Here is a 25,296-nt window from a genome sequence, read left to right as displayed (position 1 = left end):
AGACAGCGGATATTTATGCGAAATAACAATTGTCTGCCTGCATTGCAACAAACTGGAGTAAAACAGAAAATTTTCTTTCTCAATACGTTCCACAGATTGCCAATAATATAAAGTATTTTTTAATTCTCCTAATGCTTTGACTGTTTTAAATTACATCTACTCGTTTTTGTCATAAATGCATAAAATCCGCTGTCTAATGATTACACTAGAAAAAAAGAAAGAACAAAGAGTGTACAACGATGTAGCGACATGAACGAGTATGTTAATAGACCCAACAAAGATTAGTCGCAAAACAAACCAGAATTGTTCGAGGAGAAAAGCCAATGCACAAGTCACTCCGACCGTATAAATTAAAATACCAGAAGCCCGAGATCGTATCATTGGCCGAGCGAATTCGCAAGTTCCCGATTAGGCACGCGACTTCCCAAGCGGAAGGCCGACGAATCGCCTAAGAAACGACAGTACTTTTCCGTCGGGCGGACAGATTGGCTCGTCAGGGCCGGCTAATGGACTTCGGTTCGGTCAAGGCACTGGTAAATCGTATCAGGCCGGGCACGCTCCGGTATCGATATCAACGGTAGTCGAAGAATTACGTGTTGCCGCGTAACCTCGTTAAGACTTTAAACTCGTCCCCTGGCCACCCCCTCTAGCTAATTCGTTCGGTCCTCTGCGAAACTTTGCCGGCTCGTTTTGAGAATCAAATTCGCCGGCGGAATTGTTTCCGGTCCTTGGCCGGTTCGATTCTCGAGCGCGACGAGCCGATATTTTATTCAGAGAGGGTAATTGTCTCGAGGGCTGAGGTAGACGTTGACCCTCTAGCCGCTGCGGAATTAACCGGAGTGTCTTTGCGGAACGGGGAAAGATTTATTTTCGAATCGGCGGTTTTATCCGTCGGGGAACGAGTGCGCGGAGAACGCTCCATGCAAAAATCCCTGGGAGATACCAGGAGAATTTGAAAAGCAGTGTTAAGGGTGCTGTTTCTTCAAATCCTACAAACAGCAACATTTCGAAATTTATTACGGGCAAACTAAACTGGGTGGTGGTGAAATAATTTTTGCAACGTATTCGGACATGATTCGACGTCGTATACAAATATTTGCAGCGAGCTGTGTTTGTCACAACCACCGTGATAAATAAAATTTCCGCCAAAATGGATCCAGGTGCAGACATCTGAGAAATAACAAAATTTTTAGCAACGGGAGGAAGTAAACCACAGACACACATCCCCGATTTAGGGTGTAGCAGGACCAGCCTTAAAAGCCTTGTCGAAGGAGGGAGGGTTAGGGGAGGTAAGAGAGGGCGCAATTTATAACCGCGACACCCTCCCTCGAGGAATTCGCGTCGCGGCGCTAACTCCGTCGAAGAATTTAAGAAATAACCCCCTGCATGGGGTCGCGACACAGAGGAGCTGCCGAGTCAGGAATTCGAAAAGACTTGTATTTTCCGAAAAGCTCGCAGCGTTTCGCCGGAAGCGAGCGAAAAAGAAAGAGGAAGCGAAAGAAAAGAGGAAGAGAGATCGAGGGGTGCGATACCGGCAGAGTTTTCGGTCAGAGGAGCGATGCTGATGCGACGAGTTGCGCTCTCTCTCTCTCTCTCTCTCTCTCTCTCTATCGAATCGAGAGGAAGAAAGAGAGAGAGAGACAAGGGTTGGGAGAGGAGAGTCTCTCGGCTGGGCTGGGCGACGGAGCAACGTCCAGAGCGGGTGCCGGATCTATATATATAAAATAATCCCCAGAAATGGAGGGAATAAATCACTCGAGTCGTGAGAGGCATTCCTGATCAGATAGGGGGTTGGGAACGGGATAAAAACCTTCTGTCTCCCTTGGATCGCAAGGAACTTTGCTTCTGACCGTTCGTCACCCTCTCGAGCCAACCCCTGTCTCCCTCCAACCCCCCGTTCTGAACCCTGAAACCCTCTCGGGTTTTCAGCAGGCCGCGCGTCCAGGCTTCGCCCTTTGTGCCCATTGGCAGCAATCCATTATTCGACCACGTCAATTACACCCTCTCCGCGCCTAACGACTGAAGAATTCGACGTGCCGCGAGACACTGGCCCTTACGTTCTCTCTCTCTCTCTCTCTCTTCTCTGCCCTGTCAGGACAGTCGAGGGCTCTCGAGGGCGCTCGCTGTGCGGAATTGATAGGCGGAAGGGTACGTTTCGATTCGCAAAGTCCTGGACGATCGTCCAACCTCCCGCACCATCGTGGACGTGTCCTACCCTGTCGAACGGCCGACGCTCATTTCATTTTCGACGTGTTTGTACGACCTAGCAGAGCGCTTTTCATATTACCCGGCCAGGTAAATATTTAGACGAGCCCGCACTCAGGATTTCCGAGCCGACAAGTACCTACTTCGAGACGCGCTGTTTCGTCGTTTAGCCCTTTTTCCTGCGGTCCTTTGGCGATTCGGGATGTTTGGGAACGGATGAAAAGGAACAGAGTGGCGTGGGAGATCGATCGGGTCGATTTCGAGCCTGTTGATACAAGTTTGAAGAATGGGAAGAGGAACGTGGAAAATACAAAAGCGGTCAGCGTAGAATAAACTGCACTTCGCGTGACCAATTGTTTCAGTTGTCCGATCTGTTGAAACCTTTTTTTTTTTTTGTGGAAAAATGTTTCAAAGCTATTTTATATGATTGATTCAATTCATACACTTAAGGGGTTGCTCTCATTTAGAGCTGTCAATTTTAGAGAATTTATGAGATTGAAAATAATTAGGAAATTTTTAATCAACAATGTCTTCCGTCTTGATCAGGCACCAAAACTAAAAGCAATTCCAACAGTTTTTAAGCAGATCTATTAGAACACTGTACTCAGCACCGAAAGTCGATACAAAACAGCTACAACCCACCCGAAACGACGTAATACGTCAAACTATCGTGTCCCGTTCATGCAGCGCACGCGCTAATGAATTTTTCCACACACGTACGCCACCGAAGAATTTATTAACCCCCGAATTCTCGTGGAGAGGGTGAGGAAAGAATTCGTCCCAACCGAGGGTCGAACGCGTCAAGAAATAAGCACTTTTTGACTTCTCCTCGACGAAGCGGAAAATGTTTAGGCTCTCGGAGAGACTCGCCTAAAGGGGAGGCGGGGGATGCAAGGTTCCCCCGGGAGAAGGGGCGGCAGATAATTCCGACGTTTTTCATTTCGACGCTCACGCGCGATTTGTTTAATCTCGCCGCCTAATGAAGCCGATCGTGAGCGCGGATCCGCCATCCTTCGATTTTAATCCGAGGAAAATTACGTCCCCCGATTTTACTCCGCCGAATTAAGCTTCGGCGTGCCCCGCAACCCCCTTTGCACCCCTTTCGTAGAAAATAAAAATGATTGTGCATGACATGATACCTTCAAGAAAAAGCCTTCTTCGAGTGACTAAAACGTTATAAAAATCAAACCATCCTTAACCGTGACTACACGGTAAATACCAACACAACTACGATCTGAATCACCTGTATAAATACCTATGCTTCGCTAACAAATAGACTTAGATCAAATCATTTGCTTGAATCATCCACTGCAGGCGATTCCACCAGCTTCGTCAGAGGTGGTCCGAAGTTAACGGAAATTGTCCGGAATATTTATCCGGCGAACAGAAAGAAGCGAGAACGGTACGATTTCGCGAAAAGTACTGTCAAAGAATCGTAAAACGTGTTTCTTTCTTTCCAGCTGGTCTGTTCTCCGATTCTCTCTCGCTCCGGCTCGCGAGACCCGTCAGCCTCTGATTGATGCGTCGAAAGTCCTCGTAAAAAAGCTGCTGCGTGCGAAATAAACGCGTACGTGCCTCTATCCTGCTCTCGGGGCGTATGTAGCTACTATATAAACACACACACACACATATGTGTATGTATATACAGGGTGTTTCACCTAACACGAGCATCTAAAATATCTCGCTTGTTTCTTATAATACAAAAAAATGTCAAATCATCGTTATTTCACTATTTACATCAAGTGTCATGCTTTAATGAATATCTCGTACTCAAGGTCACGTGAAGGTCATAGCATTACAGGTCGTTGGATTGGTCTTGACCTTGGCTGTCATATAGCGATAATAAAAATATATCATTCCATTTAAAAATACTTCGATGACCTTGAAGTCTCAAAAAATATAAGCTTGAACAAATTTTGTTGCCTATCATAATATGTTTTCCTCTGCAATTTTTGTCTATCATGAAAAACAAGCGAGATATTTGAGATGCTCGACTTAGGCGAAACACCCTGTACATGTATATACTGTCTACATACAGATCCGTCGGTCGTTAAGTAGAAATTTGTTGGAGTGACATCAGAGGCGTGACATCTCCAGCGCGTTGGAAAAAGGTTGCGCCGGCGCCCATTATGGGAGCAAGCTGGCGGATATGCTACTCCATATGTCGCTACCAATATCGGCCGGTCATCGATCATTTCGAGCTTCTTTTCCAAGTACCGCCACCCATCAGCCGACAAGGACGAGAGGCGATTCGTGATCGCGCTTGTAGCCGCGACGACGCGTGGTCCGATCGGTGATCATTCCCTCTTCCCCCACCCCTTTCTCTTTCTCTATCCTTTCGCTCATACTCTTCTTTCCGGGGGGAGAAAGTTTGCGGAAGGGTTGGCCACTTGCTGGAATAATTACATCGTCCAACACCAATTCCATGCTCCGGCAAACAGTGATTGTTAGAGGTTTTGATGAGATCAACGCGATATTGAAAGACGCTTTTCTTCGACGGCGACGGTTTCCTAGAAGTTTCCGAAGATGTTGGATGTCCGAAGAGTGAACGCTTAAGTCGCATGTATTCAAAAACCTTTTCTTTTCATTTCCTTATCGCTATTCTATAGATAAATAAAAATGCACGAATCAATCCTCACGCCTCTGACAACATTCTCACCGTAATAAAACCGACGATGAGTCATTTTGCAGGTACAGGGTGATCGCAAAATTGACCTTGATACTTTTCTCAAGGTCAAAAATTTTTTCTGTGCACCCCACAGTACTCACCGCGAAGAAGAAAAGTCTCAAAGGAACTGTAGGTCTCGTGTCAACCGTTCTCTTCGAGAAACAACTTTAAAGTTTAGAATCACCGCCTCCACGTTTACACCATGCTAGGACACCCTGTAGACATATGGAATAAAATAGTTTACGAAACTTTAAATTTGTTTTCTAGGAGAACGATCGACTTGAGACCCGTGGTTCCTCCGAGACATTTGTTCGCCGCGCTGAGTACTATAGGATGCAATGGAAAACAATGTTGACCTTGAGATTCAAGGTTAAGATTAATTTTGCGGTCCTATTTTTTAGCAGATCTCCACCGACCCAGAGCTACAGAATCTCGCTATAGTGGTCACGACCTATAATTTTGAAACACCCTGTTCAGTGGAACAACAAATCAATGAATAAAAATGCACGAATGAATCCTAACGCCTCTTACAGCATTTCCATCGTAATAAAACCGACGAAGAATCATTTTGCAGGTACAGCGGGGGCTCGAAGATGCGCGGAAGCTTTCGGTGTTGCAAAAACCGGTGGAGTACAGAGCGTGAATTGTTCGAAAATCCCGTTCAGTCTGGCGACACGATTTTTGAAGGGTGGAAAGGCGCGCGCGTGCAGTCGCTTTCACGTAAATTAATCGAACCGAACTTGCCCGGCGTCGAGTAATGCAAATTTTTGCACGGGGCTCACCCTCTTGCCTCTCTTCCTCCCTCTCTCTTTCTCTCTCTATCTCTCTGCATCTCTTTCTCTCCGTTTCTCTGGTGCTCCCGGTGTTCTCTCGTTAATAGATTTCCCTGATGAGATCGTAACGAACGCGCTCGATAACTCGATTCCTATATTTCACGCTTTTACCCGGCCGCGTATCTCTCCTCGCGCGTAATTTCGTTGCCGGTGATAAATAGACTCGGTCGAAGCTTCATCGAACGTCGAACGCCAGTAACAGGATATCGGGACGCTTCTTCCTCTTCGGCTCGTCCTGGAAAGAAGACGGCGACAGGCCATCGAGAAAACGCGGGAGGAAGAAGAGGATCTTTCCCAGGAAAAGAAGAAGTATCCGGTGCTTCGTCGTAAATAGTATCGTTTTCAAGTTCATTTCGTTCACTCCGATCCCGGGACCACTTTTGATCATCGCTCTGCCTCTTTGCGATCCTCGAGTTCCATTTTCCCCGAGATCCTTACGTCCCTTCTTTGCTAAATATTTACCGAACAGTGGGCACTCTTTTTCGAAAGTGGACACCTTGATTTTCAATGGAAAATCAATTTTTTGAGCGATCCCTTTTTTACTGTAAGTGGCAGTGCTTTAAAAATCGTGGCAAGTCTTACGAGAAACATTTCTGACACGCGAATACGTTTTTTGGTAAACAATTGTGTTTCATAAAAACATGAAATTATAAATTAGAGTAAAATATAGAAGAGAGCAGAAAGTTGAAAAAATCCAGGTCGGATATATTTTGTAAAATCATGCTGCAGGATGATAGCTTTTCGCAAGTAATTATTGATTTATGTTGCAGTAGAAGATGTTGATTATAAGGCAAACATAGTCTAACGGGATCATTTGTCTCGCAGTAGCGTGAAAGTACTATGGCGACTGTGAGTGTCAAGAGGAGAGCGTTTTCGGTCTGGCTTTGGTGGTCTTATTCTACTGTGGCGCCAACGCGAGTACTCGGTCTGCTAGCAATTCGACTTCAGAGTGATTTATTTAACGTGACAAGGTAATTTACCTGTTAATCGAGGTAGACGAATCGACTCTGCATTCACCTGTATCGATTCATTACTTCCAATTTTTTCATTCATTTATTAGAATGAAGATATTTTTTATTCGTATTTCCACGCGTATTTTCTTGTATAAATAAAAGGAGCATTTTTAGTGGGTTTTTACCTGATTTGTGCAGTAACATGCATAAGATTGCAACATTAAATCTACTTCGTACCTGAATACAACGTGTATTTATAATAATAGTATGTTTAATGTAAACGGTACAAACTTTATATGCGCGAAATGGTATTATGAATTAATTAATATAGACTGAGGAATAGTTGAAGAAATTGATACGGCGAATGAATATTAGCATGGTGAGTATTGAATTACATCTCCAAAAGATCGTATCAAAAGAGAGTAATTCATTTATTAAAACTAAAACTGGGTAGATGAAATTTATAATCCAATTCTTAAATAAATTCTAACACTGGTCGAAAACTGATATCACCCTTACATGGTCGAAGTATATACTATAAATCGACGTATTAATAATGTATTCATGCTGCTAATTGAAAAATCGCTCGATGAACGAATTAAATTCCTGTTGCACAAAGGAACGCAATTTCCCCGGAGCGTAACATGGAAAAGTAACGCAGAAAAATAATTTCAGGTTGAACAGCTTATTACGCGAAGGAAAAGCGTTACGAAGCTCGCAGCTCCGCGAATATTTCGCCATCCACGATCCGCGCACGGTCTATATTCCTTGCGGAAACAAAAACAGCGCGAAACACGGCGAGGGAAAATATATCGCCGGGACATTTCTCGCATCGATTTCTGATCAACGTCCACGTCGAGCGGAAAACAAGCAACGGTGGAACGATAATGCTCGTCACAACGTTTCGCATCGTATTAATTTTTTCCCCCTCGCCGGCCGGCAATATTTCGCCGATGATGGACGTTTAACGGTAAATTTATCCGGGAGCATGTAACAAATGGACGGGGCAGATTGAAACAAATACGATCGCTTTCTGCAGAGGGCCGAACGAACGTGTGCACCCGCCGGACCGATTTCTCGCGCGATTATCGCCGATCGAAATCGATCGGGCCGAAGGCTGGGCGACGATCGATGATCGGTTCGGGAATAAAATATAAAAAACAAAAAACAGCAAAACGCTGGAAAAATCCGTCCGGTAAAATCCATAATAAATTGAGTCCTTCGCGTTCCTACGGGACCCGGTTCTCTTGTTGTTTTTCCGCGACGGGATCACTCGAACGCATTCGTCACTCGGCCAGCAAAATTCAAATATTTGTTACGTTCGTCGCGCGTCATTGGAAAGCTTTATTTGCCGGGTGCCGTCGTATTTTTTGCAAAATATGAAAAATCCATAAATATTACGGTCGACCGGGCTTGACGGCGCGGGCTCGTTACATTATGGCAACGGGGATCGGCGGATTTTTCAATTTTTCAACAGAGGAACTTCCAACACACCGTCAAAATCTTTCTACATTTTATTGGTACGAGACGATACATAATCGATCATTACAAATTTGGCAGAGGTGCTCCAAATTCCAACGATTTTATTAATACGTTTTAATTATCAACTGATCACTGCAGATTCCACAGAGATTGACCCCCCGTTTTTACAATTTTTTAACAAAGGGGCTTACAACACACAGTAATAATCTTTCTAGATTTAATTTGTCAGAGATTACCCTCCACTTTTGAAGTTTTTAACAGAAGAGTCTACAAGAGAGTGTAACAATTTTCTCAGATTTGATTGATACGCTTTAAGAGAATGAATAATTGATCCCTGCAGATTTATAGCAGAGATAGACCCCGATTTTTGCAGTGAGAAACACGTGGATGACCGTTTGAACTTTCATGAAGTCGAAGTTCACGCGTGTCACCGAATGCAAATGGTAAACTACGAGTCATAAATCAATATCCTGCCATGCCCTTTATTTTTTGACAAGAGAATGAAGGGTCTTTTTTATCTTGATTCGATGGCAAGAGAGAAAATTATTTATTTCGATTCGATAGAGGTCTGGGAAATGAATCAAACGGAAGCTCAATGCTTGTATTTTGTTTGTTCGTTGCAGAGAGGAAAATTTAATTGCGATTTAAAATATTGGTTCTCCAGCCGACCTGGATGCATCGTGGGCTAACCCTTTGACCTATGCAATATTTACAGAACTATCGAGGAGTTCGTATTTCCCTGTTTTCACGCTCGTTTAGGTACCATATTCATCGACGAGAATATTGAAAACAGTTTCGTTCGGCCTCGCGAATTGCTCGGGCAAATAAGTTCGCACGGGATTAGACCCACGTGGATATCGCGGAAAACGCAACAGATTACAACCGATACACAGCTTTCGCGTATCCGTTGCCCCGATGATAAATATCGATCGATGCTTATTTTAGCAGGTAATCCAATTAACGTTATTTGCAAAATGAATCGGGCGTCCGTGTACCGCCGAAATGTCTGTTGTGAAAGCTTCCTATTCGGCCGAACGATTGGTATTCTACGGAAGCAGTATGATAGAGGTTGTTCATTTGGTTAATTAATTGCGAGTACACTGATCGACGTCGGGAATATTGGGTAATACGGAAATGGTCATCAATGCGATAGCTGCGGGGTGGCTCGAACCTCATTTCAAACTGTTTTTGACGAAACGGTACGTTTAAAAATACTTTTTGGGCAATTTGCAACATATTTCAAACCTTTCAGACCGTTTTTGGAAAAATGGAGCCTGGTGCTTTCACGAATACTTTTGGGGATCCTTTTTGGGGATACGTTTTGTAGTACAGTTTAGTTTAGATTTCAAATTAATTTTGGAATACGTTATAAACCAACCTTCAGATTATTTCTGAAACTATGGTGCACTATATACAATATTATACGTAATATACAAGTCTTTGACCAATTTCTAATCACTGCTACCGCCTCCCCAAGCAGAAAGAAGTTCATCTAACTCGACAATTCATTCTAAAACCCACCCTCCATCCTCGCCCCAGCAAAAATCAGAATTTTTACCCACCCCAATCTGAACAAGTGGTGTACGACACACCGTCTATCCTCCGGCGCATGATCGAGGGTACCCCTGGAGCAGGCCATAAAAATCCAAGCATAGACAGTTCAAGATACGAGGGAGCATTCTTCAAAATCCGAAAGTTCGCGAGTTTCCAGCCCCTGCAACATCCGTGGGACAGAGTAACCGGAGAATAAAAAAAAATAGAACGACCAGAAAAGTCCAGAGAGAAATACGTAGAAAGTGAGAGACAGAAAGACGGAGAGGGAAAAATAGAAAGAGAAAGAAAGGGGGAAACGAAATCGGTATCGGGGGCCATTCCGGCGTAAAAGCGGCGCGGCGGGCTCCATTCGTGGGGCCATTAAGTCCCCTTTTAATTCGTCAACGCGCAATAACAAATATTTATCGTCCGATGCATTATTATTCCGGGCTGGGGGGGCGGAGTAAATAATATTCGGGGTCAGGGGGGCCCACGGGCGACGCCATTACCGCGTCCAAAGCACCGGAATTATCGGTGTATCGTGCCGCGGGGGTTGCTCCGCCGCTTCCGTCGCGAGTGCTCGAGCGAAAAAGAGACGGGAATCGCAACAAATCACTCGATATCTTGGAAGCCACGCGCCGAGAGAGAAGCCTCGAATACGGAGAGACAGCATGGCTGGTCGAGGAGGGGGCCACGGGGGCCAGGAGGGAGGGGGCTGGAGGAACGGCGACCCTCCAGCAGAACCGGAGAGACGCAAGAACTTTTCTTATTTACGAGCGAGCTTATTTCCTCGGGCTACTGCATATGGATATCAGCGAAGCGATCCGCCACGCGGATGCCGGGAATCGGCCGAGCACACCGCGCGAGCAACTTTAATGGTACCCCCGAGGACCCCTCCAGTTCCCCCCGCACCTAGGGACTGTACAATACTTTTGGAAAAACCGGTAGCCGAATTGTGGTACAGAGCAATTTTTCAGTTTTTAACCTCGTGTCCAACGATCCAAAGATGTAGATTCACCCTGTCATTTTTCTTACACCCTGTACATCGTGGTTTCGGATAGTATGGAACAATTTATAGAGAATAAAAAATTGTATTGCGATTTAGAAAGAAATTAGTTGGAAATTTCACAGTGGTCAATTTTAGTAACTTGGAAACCTACCCTTACCCTGAGGGTGAACCTCCCTGTTTTAACCCTTAGCACTCGAATGGCGACTGTAAGGCGCCACTAAAAATTGTTGTATCATTATCCAAAATATTTTTTACATTATTAAATTTGTTTGTATTCAGTAAATTACGAAACATTTCAGTATTGTACGAGTAAATTGTACCACTTTCGTATGTAGAACTTGAAAAAATATATATATAGAAGGGAAATATTTTAGGTCGGAAGAAATGTTTCGTTTTGGAGTCAATATAGCTTCGAGTGCGAAGGGTTCGAAATCACTCCCTCGTTCTCATAAAAAAATATATAAAATTTAGTGGTGCGAAACGCAGCGTGCGAACAATTTTTTTCGGGAATTTGTCGACAATTTCGTCGAGCTCGGCGAATGGCAGAGAATCGGGCGAGGGTTTCCGTCGAGGATTCCCGCGTGGCGAAATTCGCGTCGCTCCGTAGGAATTTTAACGCGGCGTTGGCCGCTGGTTAAGACACCGTTAAACCACCTAGCAGTACACTTATTTTTACGACTAGAAGAGAGCTCCCTCGCAGCCATGAAAAAGTTCGCGCTCGGTCCGAAAGTCCTCCGATAAAGCCGGCGGGGCGCGTCGCGTCGCGTCGCTTCGTGTTTTAAGGCTGTTTCCACGCGGTCGGCCGGGCGGCCGCGGCGCTGCCCCCGCGAGAACACGTCGTCGGGAATTGTGTTTAAGAAAATTGCCCGGCTCCCGGAAGAAGTATGGAACGACGCCGAACGAGAGAGGATCCTTTTCACCGGGAACGAAACACGGACGTGGAAAGAAAAACGAGAGAGCAAACGAGAGAAAGGAGATGCCTGCTCGTACTCGCGCAACGACGACGACGACTGTTGCTGAAATTGAATCACCGTCGTTAATTCGACAAACACGACCGATCCGACGCTGGAAACGCTCCGAAATTCGAGGAATTTCTCGTGCTACCCGGCCAGCTCGCGAATTTCAATGAGATCCTTTTGACTCCTCCGGCGCTAGAATTATTATTGTGCTTACCGTTTAGAATGCACCGAAACGCTTCTTCGAGTTATTTTTAACCGGTGTTCCCCAGACCTCCCGGAGCAACGAGGGACCATAAAAATTACTGTGCGTGACAATTATCTGCGTCAACATCGATTCTTTGAGAAAATGTTTGGCCGTTCCAAGAAGAGCATGATGCTGGAGAATTTTCTTCTGTATGTAGAAGTCTATACAGGGTCTCTCATTTCAATCAATCCCCTCGGATATCTATGAGATTAATTACGATACATAAAATTATATGTAATCCATGAGGGCATAATTTGCAGTCAATCATTTTTTTATAGGTGGAGGCGTACAGGGCATATGGAGGTTAATTGCACTGCTTTAAATGGAACCATATATTTTGTAATGCATTGATCAACACAGTTCGTTATTCCCAGTAAAAACTTATTCACCTATTTATTCCGAAAAATCGTTAGTTTGGGCGATATTTTAAGTTTTAAGTTAATATTATAAATATTTTAAGTTAACGAACGGGGTTTCAGTATAAATAGGTTAATAATTAAACGTAGAATGTATAATGCTGAGCAAGTTGCGTGGACCACACTGTATATTTTGTACAATAAAAATGTTCTGCAATCCGAGTGTTAAAGTAAGAGCTCCGGTCAAATGAACATATTAAAATGTCGGCTATCTAACAAGAACTCTGTGAAAAGTAATACTAAATTATGTTGTAAACAGCGTTAAGGGTTAGTTGAGGGTGCACCATTTTCATTGACGCATCCTGCAGTATGCAAATAAATATAAACGCCATAAACATCGCCGAAATAGCAGCAGAATATTATTTCGCACTTCGCCGGAGAAGGCCAAGAGTGCGCGAGCGCGGGAAAAAACGCGATTATTCGAACCTCGAACCTCGAAGTTATCGGATCCAGGTATCGATTCCTCGCGAGGGCGAGGTCCCCGGCGATCCCCGCAGTAAATTACGGTAAAAATATTTACGACGAAGTCGAAGACGAAGCGAACACGGCGTGGCCGTTGATAAAAAAAAAAGAGAGAAATTTTCAGCGAGTCGTGCGCGCGCTCGGATAAGAGAAGTATGATTTACCGTTCGTATTTTGTCGCGTCCGCAAAATTCGGACGCATGCGCGAAATTCGTTCCGTGAAGTTAATTTCAAAGTTCACCTTCGAATCGCACCAAAACAGACAGACAGAGAGAGAGAGAGAGAGAGAGAGAGAGAGAGAGAGAGAGAGAGAGAGAGAGAGAGAGAGAGAGAGAGAGAGAGAACATTGTCCGAAGTTCGTTTCTCTGGAGAGAATATCTACGTGTATTGTTATCGCTGATTTTCCTCGCAAGGGAATATTATTATCGGAGATTTCTTCGGGCGAAAATATTAACATTACTGACTCCTTGGACGGAGAGAGATTTTATTATCGACTTTACCGCGACGGAATAATATTATCCGTTCTGTCCGTTGTTTTTTTCGGTTTTTTTTTTTTTTTGTTTGTTTTCCTCTCCGGAGATATTCGTATTACCGGGCTCTCACCAAAAGATACGTTATCGCGCCGATATCCTCGAGCCGGAATATCGTTTTCAATATTTCCTTGTAGGAACTTTCAATGATATTGTTATTGCCGAAGAAGAATCACTTATCCCCTTGCGGGAACATCGGCTTTGCCGAGTTTTCAAGGAGGAGTTTGCGAGAAAATTTATTCAGCGAGAGAACACTGTTCTTAGATTTTTAGCAATTGCTGTGATTCGCTTCATTGGGCAGGCATACTTTACAATTGTATAACTTTTTCAACATCGGACAGAACGGCCTGAAATTTTTTGAGGAGCCAGGCGGATTAGTAGGCTGGGTGATGAGTGAACAAATTTTTTAATTGCAATTGACAGGGATCGGGGAAGAAATAGCAAAGATTACGTTTTGCAGCTTTTTTGCCTATCAACAACAGTCTCCATTCAAAGTGGAATAAAATAGCAACAAAAAATCGCACCTCAATTTTTAATAACTTGTTGTAAAGACGAGACTTCAGTCTTCAAATCCATAGTGATTTGAGTCACGAAAAAAATTTTTTTAACCCTGCACAGATGATTGAATTTTTAAATTTTCGAGAAGGATTATTTCCATTTTCCGGCTCCAATCTCGTACAAAAGTATAATTGATAACAAATCAAGTTAGACGAATGAAAGTAGAGACTTCATCTCTAAAACGAGCCTAAGAACATCGTTATTGAACTTCTTTTTTACAAAAATACACCCGGTTACAGATCCACGATTTTCCAAAAAAAAAAAATTAAGCCTACTGTACCTCCTCTTTAACTCAAATAAATATTAATTTCTCACAGCAGAAATGAACTTTTAAAATTATTGTTACACATTCCTCTAGTGTCGCCACGCTGTGTACCACATTCAAAATCATCAATTTTGGCTATTCTACATTTTCTACGCCTCAATTTGTACTTTCAATATTCCCACCGTGTTTTACCATTAATTTGATTAAAAAACGGCGTTTCCCAATTTCCGATATTTCAAATCAAGCATTCCGCGTTAGGATATCGCGTCCCCGAAAATCGACGGCGGCCATTCGTTCTTGTCTTAACAACTTCTTGCCGAAGAAATCAGCTCCGACGAAATCTTCGGTAAAAGTCCGCCGCGCTGCGAGACTTCGACTTCTCTCGACTGACAGGGAAATAGTGAATTCGATTTGAAAAACGAAATCTGGGTGGACATCTACTATTCCACGGTGTGTAGAATGTTCGTACCGGGTCTTGGTAGACGACGACGACGCCGACGACGAAGAGAGGCCATCGCATCGGCGTTCCTGATCTCCAGGGTCGAGAAAACGAAAATTCGTTTTGCGGTTAGCGATAGACAAGATTTGTTTGAATTCTGTCCGAAATCCCCAATCGTTCTTTGCGGAGAAAAGGGACAGGCCGAGAGGGCCCTTCGTTCGAAATTGGATGCAGGATTTGAGGATCGGACGCCGGGAATCCGAAAAGAGAGCGAAAAATAGGGGCCACGGTCAACCGCGATCAGTATAATAAGCGAGAGCCTGCCCCCGGCCCCCTCTTACGGTTTTTTTCCATTTCCCTCGGAAGATTCTAGTTTCGTATACATAGACGAGGGACACCGTAATTTCCCGTAAATCTCGACGATATTGCTATTTAGGTGACACGATGATTATCGTCCGGGGAAATATTCTGATCACGGAATTTCTGTAACGAGAACTTTCCTATATTCTCGATACAGCGAATCGTATCCTTCGGCTCAAGTTTTGACCATTTTGTGCAGAAATCATTGGGCTTCTTCAGAATAGACGATCGTGAATTTTGATTAACCCGATTGGTACGTTCTTGTCTGTTCTTCTCTGACAGCATATATACGAGATTTTATGGGGCTATTTATACAGTTAAAAGTTTATTGTTAAAACAATGAGATGCAGTTGAGGTGTATGTTCACGTGAGGAATAAATACTGAGTGCCACTGTTCAGAATAAAATACTACTTTGTGTTATGTTCGAATGACAACATTAATTTTACTGACTTTTACGTTTGGGAGTTGAAAATATAGCTGTTGGACTGCCGTTCTAGCGTTAGGTGTCCATTTCGGATATTCAAGAGTTTATATACCTATTTTTATAATAAATTTCTACTTGAAATTTTTATTGTCCACTTTAAAAAATTATGCCCTCAAGACATGTGTTCCTCTAGAGAAATTACTGTGATTTCCACTCTCGAGTATTATTACAGTATTATAAAACACAGTGATGATAATTTTTTAGAATTGAATAAGAAGCTCTCTTCACGAGAAAGCTTTCAATTAGGATGACAATAATTGACTCACCTTCTCCTTCCGGGTTGGATCACCCTCGATCTGCAAGGAAAACAATTTCCATCAGAAGGTGTTTCCATCCGTATATGATAAGTAGCACCGTAATAAATATACTTTGGATAAACAATACAACAATATGAAGATACGATAGTAATACTGTGCAACACTTTATAGGTTAGATTCGCTGGATCGCATGGATCGATAACCGATTCCCTCACCGTGCGGACACACTATGATAATAATATTTTTATACCGTACTTTTAACACTAGAATTACCAAGCACCAAATGCGACCGACGCAGCGACAGACTTTGTACAATTTTTATTACAATATACGCTTCAATAAAGAAGCTCGCCGAAAACATTCTCTCCAAAACATTTGCGTAATTCGAACAACCGTAACGAAACAAACAAAAGAAAAATTATCCTGCCCACTAGCCCCAAACAATATTAACTCCAGCGCCCGAAATGGAGCCGTCCCGCACATCTCTCGCAAAAATCCCCGCAATTTCAATAACTGTGCGAACAGAAAATCGCAGATAAATGATCCGAACTCGGTCCATTAATTCGCGTAGTTAACCAGTGCTGCGAAGACTATTAAACGACCACGACAAAAATCGAGCCTACATTTCTCCCGAAAAGCGTAGTCGTTACTTCAATAGCTGTGCGAAACAGATCTAAATGATTTCACTCGACTCTCTAGCTCAACAGTTAAATACTGCACCAAACGATATTAAACTTCCGCGTCAAAAATCGCGCGGTCCCACACATCCCGCGCAAAAAATCCCCCGCAATTTCAATAACCGTGCACACAGAAAATCACGGTTAAATTATCCCAACTCGGTGCATCAATTCGCCAGTTAAATAGTTCACGGAAGAATGTTGAACTATCCCGACGAAAATCTCGCGAGCCCATATTTTTCGGCGGGCCCGTAAATCGGCCGTGCGAGCAATAGCTCCTCGAACGGTGTTTGAAAATAATCCGCGGACCATAAAGAGGGTACCATGGAGCGCGTCGAATAAAGCGGGTTCCCGTTACCAAATATCGGGCGGGTTATATCGGGTACACACCGGGCACCCAGAAAATCACGGGGGATATCATAGGATGCGCGTTATCAGTTCGCTGGTGGCATTATCGGAATCCCGCGTGCTATTTTTACCGCGCGGATTTATATTTAACCATTATCTGGCACGCGATCCCCCGGTTTTGTAAACAACCCCGGGAACGGGCCGAACGAAATGTTTTTTCGATAGATAAACTCCCCTCCCCCCCACCCCTCTCTTTTACAGCCTCACCCCTCCACCTTACTCTGTTTGAAACCGCCACCAAATCGGCCGATTAACCGGGCGTCAAGATAACAGTTCATCGGGATCCAATTACCGACGGATCTCTCGACGGGGGGTAATTAATCGGCTAACAGCGCGACCGTCGACCTAGTAATTATTAAACAAAGACACGGATTACCGATATCTCGAAGCCCGCTCTGCCGAACGGGCCGAGTCGCAAGGGGTTGTTGGTCAGACCGGTTTTGCCCCCGACGACGCCAGAGGTTATCGAGCCGATTTCGAGTCACGCGACCGAAGAATGAAAGACTCCGAGGCTTCCATAATCAATAACGATAAGCGAGTCATTTAAATTCTTCCATCGCACCACTGGAGAGACTTTGGTTGTTACAACATCTTTGTTTTCGACGCGGCTCTGTTTTGTCTTCTGCGGTGTCGGCGACAATGAACTGTGCTGCCGATAACAGACGACCTATCGCAACTGTTTGGAATTTTATGGATTGTTTAATAGTCGCTAAAACTAATTCAAAGTAATTGTAACCGAAAGTATTGTTTGGCGAAATAGAAATTGGAAAGGCTCGATGATACCGAAGCTTCTTCAACCTTCTTGTTGGGTTAGCTCGATCGGCATTGACTCATTGCAAACGACATTTTGTTAATAGATGACAAGAATTTATGAATCAAAAACGTCACAAATGTCGCAGGACTGTTCTGTTAGTTTCCATGCGTCACGACTGTTGACGGTGAGATTAATTTTTATTTATACGGTAACCGTCTGCATCAACATTTGACAAATGTCAAAATTAATATATATATATATATATATAATAGAGACTTCAATGCGTATGGCAGAATTTTTTTCGATTTCTTCAAAATCTAGAACAGTGGAAAAAATGCTTCATTGTTGTTAAAATTTCCCGGAACAGAGGAAATGGAATAACAAGAGAGCGTGGAACGGTCCGGTATAAACAAGCGCCAGACAAAAGTTCTTTCAATAAGAAAGCCGTAATAAAAAGGGGAGCGGATTGTCCAGACAGAAGAAAGACAAAATGGAGGACACTTCAGCTCCCGTCCAAGAGGAGAAGATGCAAGAATGTTTCTATAAGAACAATATCAGGAAAAAGGTACGACTCGCGAAGAGGAGGAAGGTTCTCGCAAGGAAACCGGAGCCGCGGGACGGAGAAAATCGTGCGACGGGACATTAGTTGCATCGAGGAACCTTCATTTTGAAAAATGGCTTCCTAACGAAACCAGGTTCCGATTTCCGGCCGGCTTGCGCCCATATTTCGGACACCACGCGATTACAAATGTCGGCCATTTCCTCGGCACGTGAGTTACGCGCAATATCGTCGGGCATCCTGCGGAAAATTAAAAAAAAAAAGAGAAAGAGAAATAGAGAATGGGGAAGGGAGAGGGAGAAAGAAAGAGAGAAAGAGGAGGGAAAAGGAGGGGTAGAAGAGAGAAAAAAAAGAAAATAGGAAACCGATAATAAATAACTGCGGAGGCGATCGTGACTTCGCGTTCGATGTATCGCAACAAATCACGGGGCCCGCGGAAATTAAACTCGTATCGGCGGATCGAGGCGATCGAGACGCGTCGTTGATATTGAAATAAATGTCTCTTGACGCCCCCGAGGCCGGCGCCGACGCCCGGCGTCCTTGTTTCCCGTTTTGTTAACTGCATAATATTGGATTCATAATGGTTAGAGTAAAATCTGAGGGGATTGATGCGTCGGTCACGATCGTTGAAACTCTCATCTTTTTGCACATGATCCAGTTCTTTTTTTAAGCGTGGATCGCGAGCATTCTTCTACTAAATCGAATGAAAGATAGGGAAGTTTCGGGAATTTATTATGGGAAAACGAAATGACACAGAGTTATAGGACTTTGTGCAATATGTTCGGGCATGTTTCAGTATTATAGACGAATTTTTGTAGCATGCATAACGTACCAATTTTAACTACGGGAAAATTGATTTACATTCCAAATTAATCCACTGAAAACAGCACAGCTGTCCGAGTGGAATAAAAAAGCAATAAAAAATCATACAACAATTTTTACTAGCTCGTTGCAAAAAGGGGACTGGAGTTTTTAAATGCATGGTAGTAGAAACCAAAAAAAAAATTGTTTAATCTCTCTTCATACGATAATTTAAATTTGCTAAAAAGATCATTTTCTAGTTCTAGGATTCTAGGTAACACAATTTTTTAATAGCAACTTTAACTAATAGACTTGGTTACGTTGTTTTTTGAGTTTCTGAAGGACCATTCTAATGAATGTGTTTGCACTGTCCGGTTGTGAAATGCAATCTGTTGCTGAAGGTATTCGAATCGGCATGGATTTCGCGATTAGTTCGCTCACCAGTGTGAACCCGGCGTAAGGGGAACCGGCGCGAAAACGACCGGTTCGGAGGAAAAGAAATGGATACGGGAAGATAACGCGAAGACGTTTACATCGACAAAATGGAGGCCCGTAAAAGTCGAGGCCGCGGGCCACGGTCCACCGAGGAGCTGATATGGGATGGGAATATTGCCTTGGAGGTGTTTCAGGCAATATGGGTTATTGCTCCCTTCAATTAGGTTCTACGGCGTGGTTCTTTCAATTATTGTGCCATCAGGTGTCTGGACACCTGATGAATTTCGGTACAGAATGTATTAATACAAGAACAGCACGATTATTTCTTAACGAATTTCTATAATTGACTTGAACCATTTTTCGCAGCTATTAGGTAATTCAAAGTCTCGTTGCTCGGCCACTCAATTACTGCTAATTAAAGAGACTACCAGCGATCTTCCACCCCCAAACAATTCTCCCGCCCGTGGAAAAAGCCGGGCACAAAGGATGGAGGAATATTAATAAAACAGTGCTTGTGACACCTCGTTAACACCGAACGATTTTTCGTTTAACCGCGGCTCCTTTTTTCGCCCTTAGTATGTTTACACGGCCTATTTAACCTATTGTACGATGTGAAGGGGCACAGGTCGGGGGTCCGAGCGAACCCCCATGAATATTAATAATATCATCGCGGCCTCCCGGTAAAGCAAATTTTAGAATAACAATGGCCTGGTCGTCTTTCTTTCTCCCTTCGGACGATCCGGCCGCGCGATATTAGGTTCGGCGACATAATTTCGTAAGTTCCGGGCGCGCCGGGCCAGATTACAGCCCCGGTGGCTCGGATATTACAGCTGTTTCAGCCACGACATTAACGAACACGTCCGTCGTTCTTAACTTCGCCGGCCTGTTCCCGCGAAGAAAACCAATATCCACCGGTAGTTCGAGGGGAGAGTTAAGGCGAGCTCGCACTAAGTCGCCCCTGCAACGTTTTCATGGGGGCTGTTCCGCGTCGATTTCAGTGCGTTCCGCCTCTGCCGGTATGGCTTTAAGTTCCTCGCATTTTGCAAACAAGCTTTTAATCGCGTCGATCTGTACCCCGATTTTTATCTGTACTTCGAATTTTAAAACTTCGGCAGAATTTTTGCTCGTTACGTATATAAAAATCCGCTTGAAAAATTAAAATTTGCTCCAAAATTGGGTAGATTGAAATTACAGTAGAAATAAGAAGCAAACAAGCTTTTAATCACGTCGATCTGTACCCCGATTTTTATCTGCACTTCAAATTTAAAAAATTGGGCAGAATTTTTGCTCGCTGGATATATTAAAATCCGCTTGAAAAATTAGAATTTCCTCCAAAATTAGGAACATTAAAATTACAGTGGAAATAAGAAGCAAACAAGCTTCTAATCACGTCGATCTGTACTTCAAATTCAAAAAATTGACCAGAATTTTTGCTCATTGGATAGATTAAAATCCGCTTGAAAAATTAGAATTTGCTCCAAAATTGGGTACATAAAAATTACAGTAAAAATAAGAAGCCGAGATACTAGATTTTTTGGTAGCGTGCTAAAAGGGTAATAAGAGGGTGAATAGATAAAATGCGTCTGCAAAAATGTTTGTGGGAAGATCCACCGGAAGGCATCGCTCTCAAGTATAAAACAGGGCGAATGAATGCAGCAGCCGATTGTTAACACGGCAATTTGTCGCGAGGTGTCTCAGCGATTGTTCATCCCCTAAACGCGTCGACTGCACATTCGCGTGCTGTTTGCCCGCGGACCCTCCCAAAAGGAAAAGAAAAACGAAAACTGAATGAATCCACCACAGGCAATGGTGGCAGCAGCAGCAGCAGCATTGAAATCGCGACGGTACCCGCAACAAAGTGGCGCTTTATCACAGCCATATTTAACATCCCTGGAATCTCCGGTTGGCCATTCACGGGAAAATAGAAAATCTCTTTAACGTAGCGCCGCGCACGGAGCAGACGAAACGTATTCAACGTTCTGTCAACAACCACCGGAAGAATCCATTAAAACTGTTCTTCTACGCTGACGAGTCGAACCCGGGGATTACCCTTCCCCTTTGTTTTCTGCTTGGACGTCGAAAAATGTTTTCGAAGACGCCTCTTGATACATCGATAACGAAATTAGAGTACATTTTAGAAAGCATTGTAGAAACTATGGGGTGAAACAAGACATTTAAACATGACATCTTGTGTAATCTTTGCATACTATTTAGAAGCGTTTCTAAATGAGAGTCTCCCGTTAAAGAATCAGGATCCCAGGAGCAGTTTAAAGCGATCGCGCAATCCTTTCGCAGTCGCCTGCAGTCCTGCATCGTGGATCTGTATCCCCTCTAATTAACCGTGTTCCGTTAACGTGCTTGATACTTACGAGGGTCGCGTGCCTCGATTACGAAACGAATCGCGTCTGCGGAATATTGGAAGCGGCGGAAGAAGAAGAATAAGAAGAAGAAGGAAGCTGCTCGGTGCACGGAGCAACAGAGCCTTCTCTCTCTTTCTCTCTTGCAAGATGGTGGCGCGGGGTTGGTAGTCGGGCGACGGGTTAAATTAAGTGTTTCGCCGGCGACTAAATGTTTCATATGGCACTTGTACTGTTCCTGTGCGTCACGGAACACGGCGGGAGCACAATGGGCCCGCAATAAAGTGTTAAGAAAACTTAGCCGGCTGACGGGAGGCTGCACTCGTTGCTCCTCGAGCATACGAATATCCGCATCAGCCGCCCGTCGTATTCTCTTCCTCTTCCTCTTCCTCTTCCTCTTCTTCTTCCAGCCCTCTTCCGCTATCTCTATTTACACGGTACGTGTGTGGCCTGTGATACGACCCGTTCTTTTACATGTTCCTCCTCGACCACCCTAGCCACCTTGATCCTCCTCTCCTTTCCTCGGCTTTCTGCGTCGAGCCGTCACCACGCTCTCCCTCTTTCTCTCTTCTTCTTCTTCTTCTTCTTCACTATCCTCCGGTTCTCTCGCCACTCTTCATCCTATCCCCCTCGACCATGAACGCCGCTACCACGACAGGATATCGCCAAGTAAGTTCCCGCTCGTTCGAGCAGGGTCTCAATCCAATAACCATTTAAGAGTCTTACACTCGTACCTTACACGCCGAGGAAGCCGCTTTTACACCGCACACCGACCTCGTCTCCACCCTCTACCACCCCCCAGATCCGTCTCTGTCTTTTTCCCTTGTGTCTCTCACTCTTACTGGCGGCTACCTTCTTTCCCTTTTTTTTCTCTCTAGGCGGTCGTTTTCTACGCAGCACCGTCCCCCGGTTGTTGTGTCTCTGTCGCGTTTGATACACCGTCTTTCTCGCGTCAGGCTGGAGGGATAGAGACAGTTAGAGAGTCTCTTTATTCCCTCTGCATCCCTCTGGACACGTCAGTGGATGGTAACGGGGTTAGCCGGGCCATGTAAACGTAGTTAAGCGGCTCCGAGAGGAGAGACAGCGGAGGACGACTCACGCCGAGGATTAAAAACCGTTTGTTTCTGTATCGGTTACGCGTTTACTGCGATTAACGTGCGCGCGACAGACGAGCGCGGGTCGTTATTAACCCTCAACCGGACCTTCGATATGAACTTTAGAAATGCAACGGTTCGATAAATATATTTGATATTCGTCTCTGTCGAATTGGTGTACAGAGTGAGGGTACTCAAATGCCATGGAAATTCACAATATTTATATTATTAATAGTTAATCAGCTCCACTTTTAACGGTTAACCGCGGACGAATGAAATGACTGTTCGAAATCATCGGAGTTCTAGAAATAAGAGCCATTTGCACAACCTTGCCGTTATTTTGCTGGAATTTTTGACGTCGAAAATTAACTTTTCTCCAATTGAAAGATTGCATGCTCATCGGCCGAGGACTTCTCGCATTTTCGAGGTTCTTCCACCGAGCTTACGCTCGTGTATGCAACGGGCGACAGCGCAAACAGCAACAACCTCCCAACGGCGAACTGTTACCGATATTACCCTGCCACTTAGATACCAATTTACTTGGCCAGAGAGAGAGAGAGAGAGAGAGAGAGAGAGAGAGAGAGAGAGAGAGAGAGAGAAAGAGAGAGAGAGAGGGCGGTGCTAGTTGCGAGGCAGTTCCCGCGATTCACGCACGTTTCTATGTAAATCCACATGTAAACCGAGGTCATAGCCAGTTATTGCACTACTCTGCTGCTCGAGGCCGAGTCGCTGTCGTTGGAAAGAACGTTTTTAAGGGGGCACACGCCTGATAACGATGCGAATTAACCCCTCACCCCCGGCAGCCCACCGAGCTTCACGGGACTGTCGATTGAATTCGAATCGTGTGCTCTCTACCAACCCCCTTCACACTCTTCGCAATTCTTGCTGCCTGCCATTTCGCGAATACTTTTACAGTGAAAGTTGTTTGTAAGCATTGGGACACTTGAATTTTGACTAGAGATTGCCGATGTTTAAAATATTACAACTTTGTTGAAAACGGTCGTGTGATAATCTACCCGGGCTCACTCGAAAGTTTAAAGTCCCTACTTTCAGAATACCTTCTCAGATTTTTTCTGGCATGTTTATACAATGCGTAAAATACGCCAAAAAGAGCACAGTTTTGCAGGTTTCGTTCTTTGAAAATTGTACAAATTCAATTCTCGTGAGTATGAGGGTGGGAAACCTTTTTTCCGGCGGTTCAAAAAATCGTACAGTAAATTTTGAGACGTCATTTGAAAGGGGAAGCTTCAAGCTACAAATCTGAGGCGGATTCACACGCGAACAAAATTTCCCCTTCCTGGTAGACACGTTTGAATTTTCTAAATTCTACGCAGCAGTCGAAACCTATGCTTCTCTTTCCTCGTGCTAAATGGTGTACGAAAGTGGTGGAAAAAAAACAACGATGGATTCTGAAAATCGAAGCTTCATACTTTAAAACGAGCCCAGATAGATTGCCGTACGACTGTTTTTAACGAAATTATAATTGTTTGAACATGCCAGACTTGTCTGATCATTAGTACTCAATTCTCGAAAAATAAATTCACAAAGTTAAACATACACTTGTCTATCACATCGATTTGATATTCAGGAAGAAATCAAGATGGAAAAACGAGCGAATTCGCGGTATTTTCAACCGCGAAAAAATTCCACGGGCCTTGCAATCCGTTAATGAGAGAGGGTTGCAATTTCCGCGGGTTCCTCGCGAGCCGGCGTCGATTCGCGATTAAACGATCCGCGTAATGTTCGAGGCCCGAGGTGTAAAACACAGGTTTCGCGAATGGAGGCGTACACGGGCGCCGATAACGAGGTTAAACCTCGCTTTCACCAAGTTCCCCTGTTCCGCGGCGAGTCAAGGTTTCCCCGTGGCGCCGACCGAAAGTTCCCTCGTCGGTGACGAGAAAATCCGCGCCGGAACGACATTAATTCACGAAAAGTTCCTCGTCAACTTCTTTTCTCCCCCCGACTGTTCCCCGCGTCCTCCTCCTCCTCCCCAGAAGAAATTCCACGGCGTTTCATTACGGGCCGCGTGTTACCCCCGGGTCTTACGGTTTTAAACTCGCGCGTTACCATCCAGACGCATTTTTCCATACGACGGGTCTGGGCCAAAGGGGGAGCTAACAACTGCCGAGAAAGTCTTCGACGAGCTATAAACCCTCCGCTTCTCGTGTCCTTGACTCGAGTTTTCACGTGGAACAAAAAAAAAACAGGATTTCGCGGTGGGTCGACCTTCGCATGCGCGATGCTCTAATTTAACAAGTTGGTTACTGAATAAGCAGCCCAGAAATTACCACCAACGAACGCATATTATAATTGTTACGTCGCTGCATATGCGCGGTCCGATTTTTAACGGGTAAACGAACACAACTATTTTCCAGACAAAACTTATTGATCAGCAATATTATAGATAAACTACTGTGTCGAAGAATTAGAAATTTATCACTTATAAGACTGACGTCTTCACTTTTCCGTTTTTTCTAACATCGACGAATAGTGTCATTTACCAACGCATTTTGACCAAAAGTCACATTATTCTATCAATGTCTTTGCTTCTCC

At 44.2% G+C, this 25,296-nt stretch overlaps 1 protein-coding gene across 1 annotated transcript in view; it reads right to left on the bottom strand.

Moving 5' to 3' along the window:
• Positions 1–25,296, bottom strand: part of Pdk1 (Phosphoinositide-dependent kinase 1) — a 744,020-nt gene that overhangs the window by 616,681 nt on the left and 102,043 nt on the right. Inside the window, exon 2 of the mRNA XM_076793522.1 lies at positions 15,668–15,697. Coding sequence (XP_076649637.1) covers positions 15,668–15,697 — 30 coding nt within the window. The remainder of the gene's footprint in view (positions 1–15,667; positions 15,698–25,296) is intronic.

The sequence above is a fragment of the Halictus rubicundus genome, chromosome 9 (assembly GCF_050948215.1).
Source record: "Halictus rubicundus isolate RS-2024b chromosome 9, iyHalRubi1_principal, whole genome shotgun sequence".
Taxonomy (NCBI): domain Eukaryota; kingdom Metazoa; phylum Arthropoda; class Insecta; order Hymenoptera; family Halictidae; genus Halictus; species Halictus rubicundus.
Note: the sequence above shows the minus strand (reverse complement) of the source record. Positions and strands in the feature narration are given on the sequence as shown.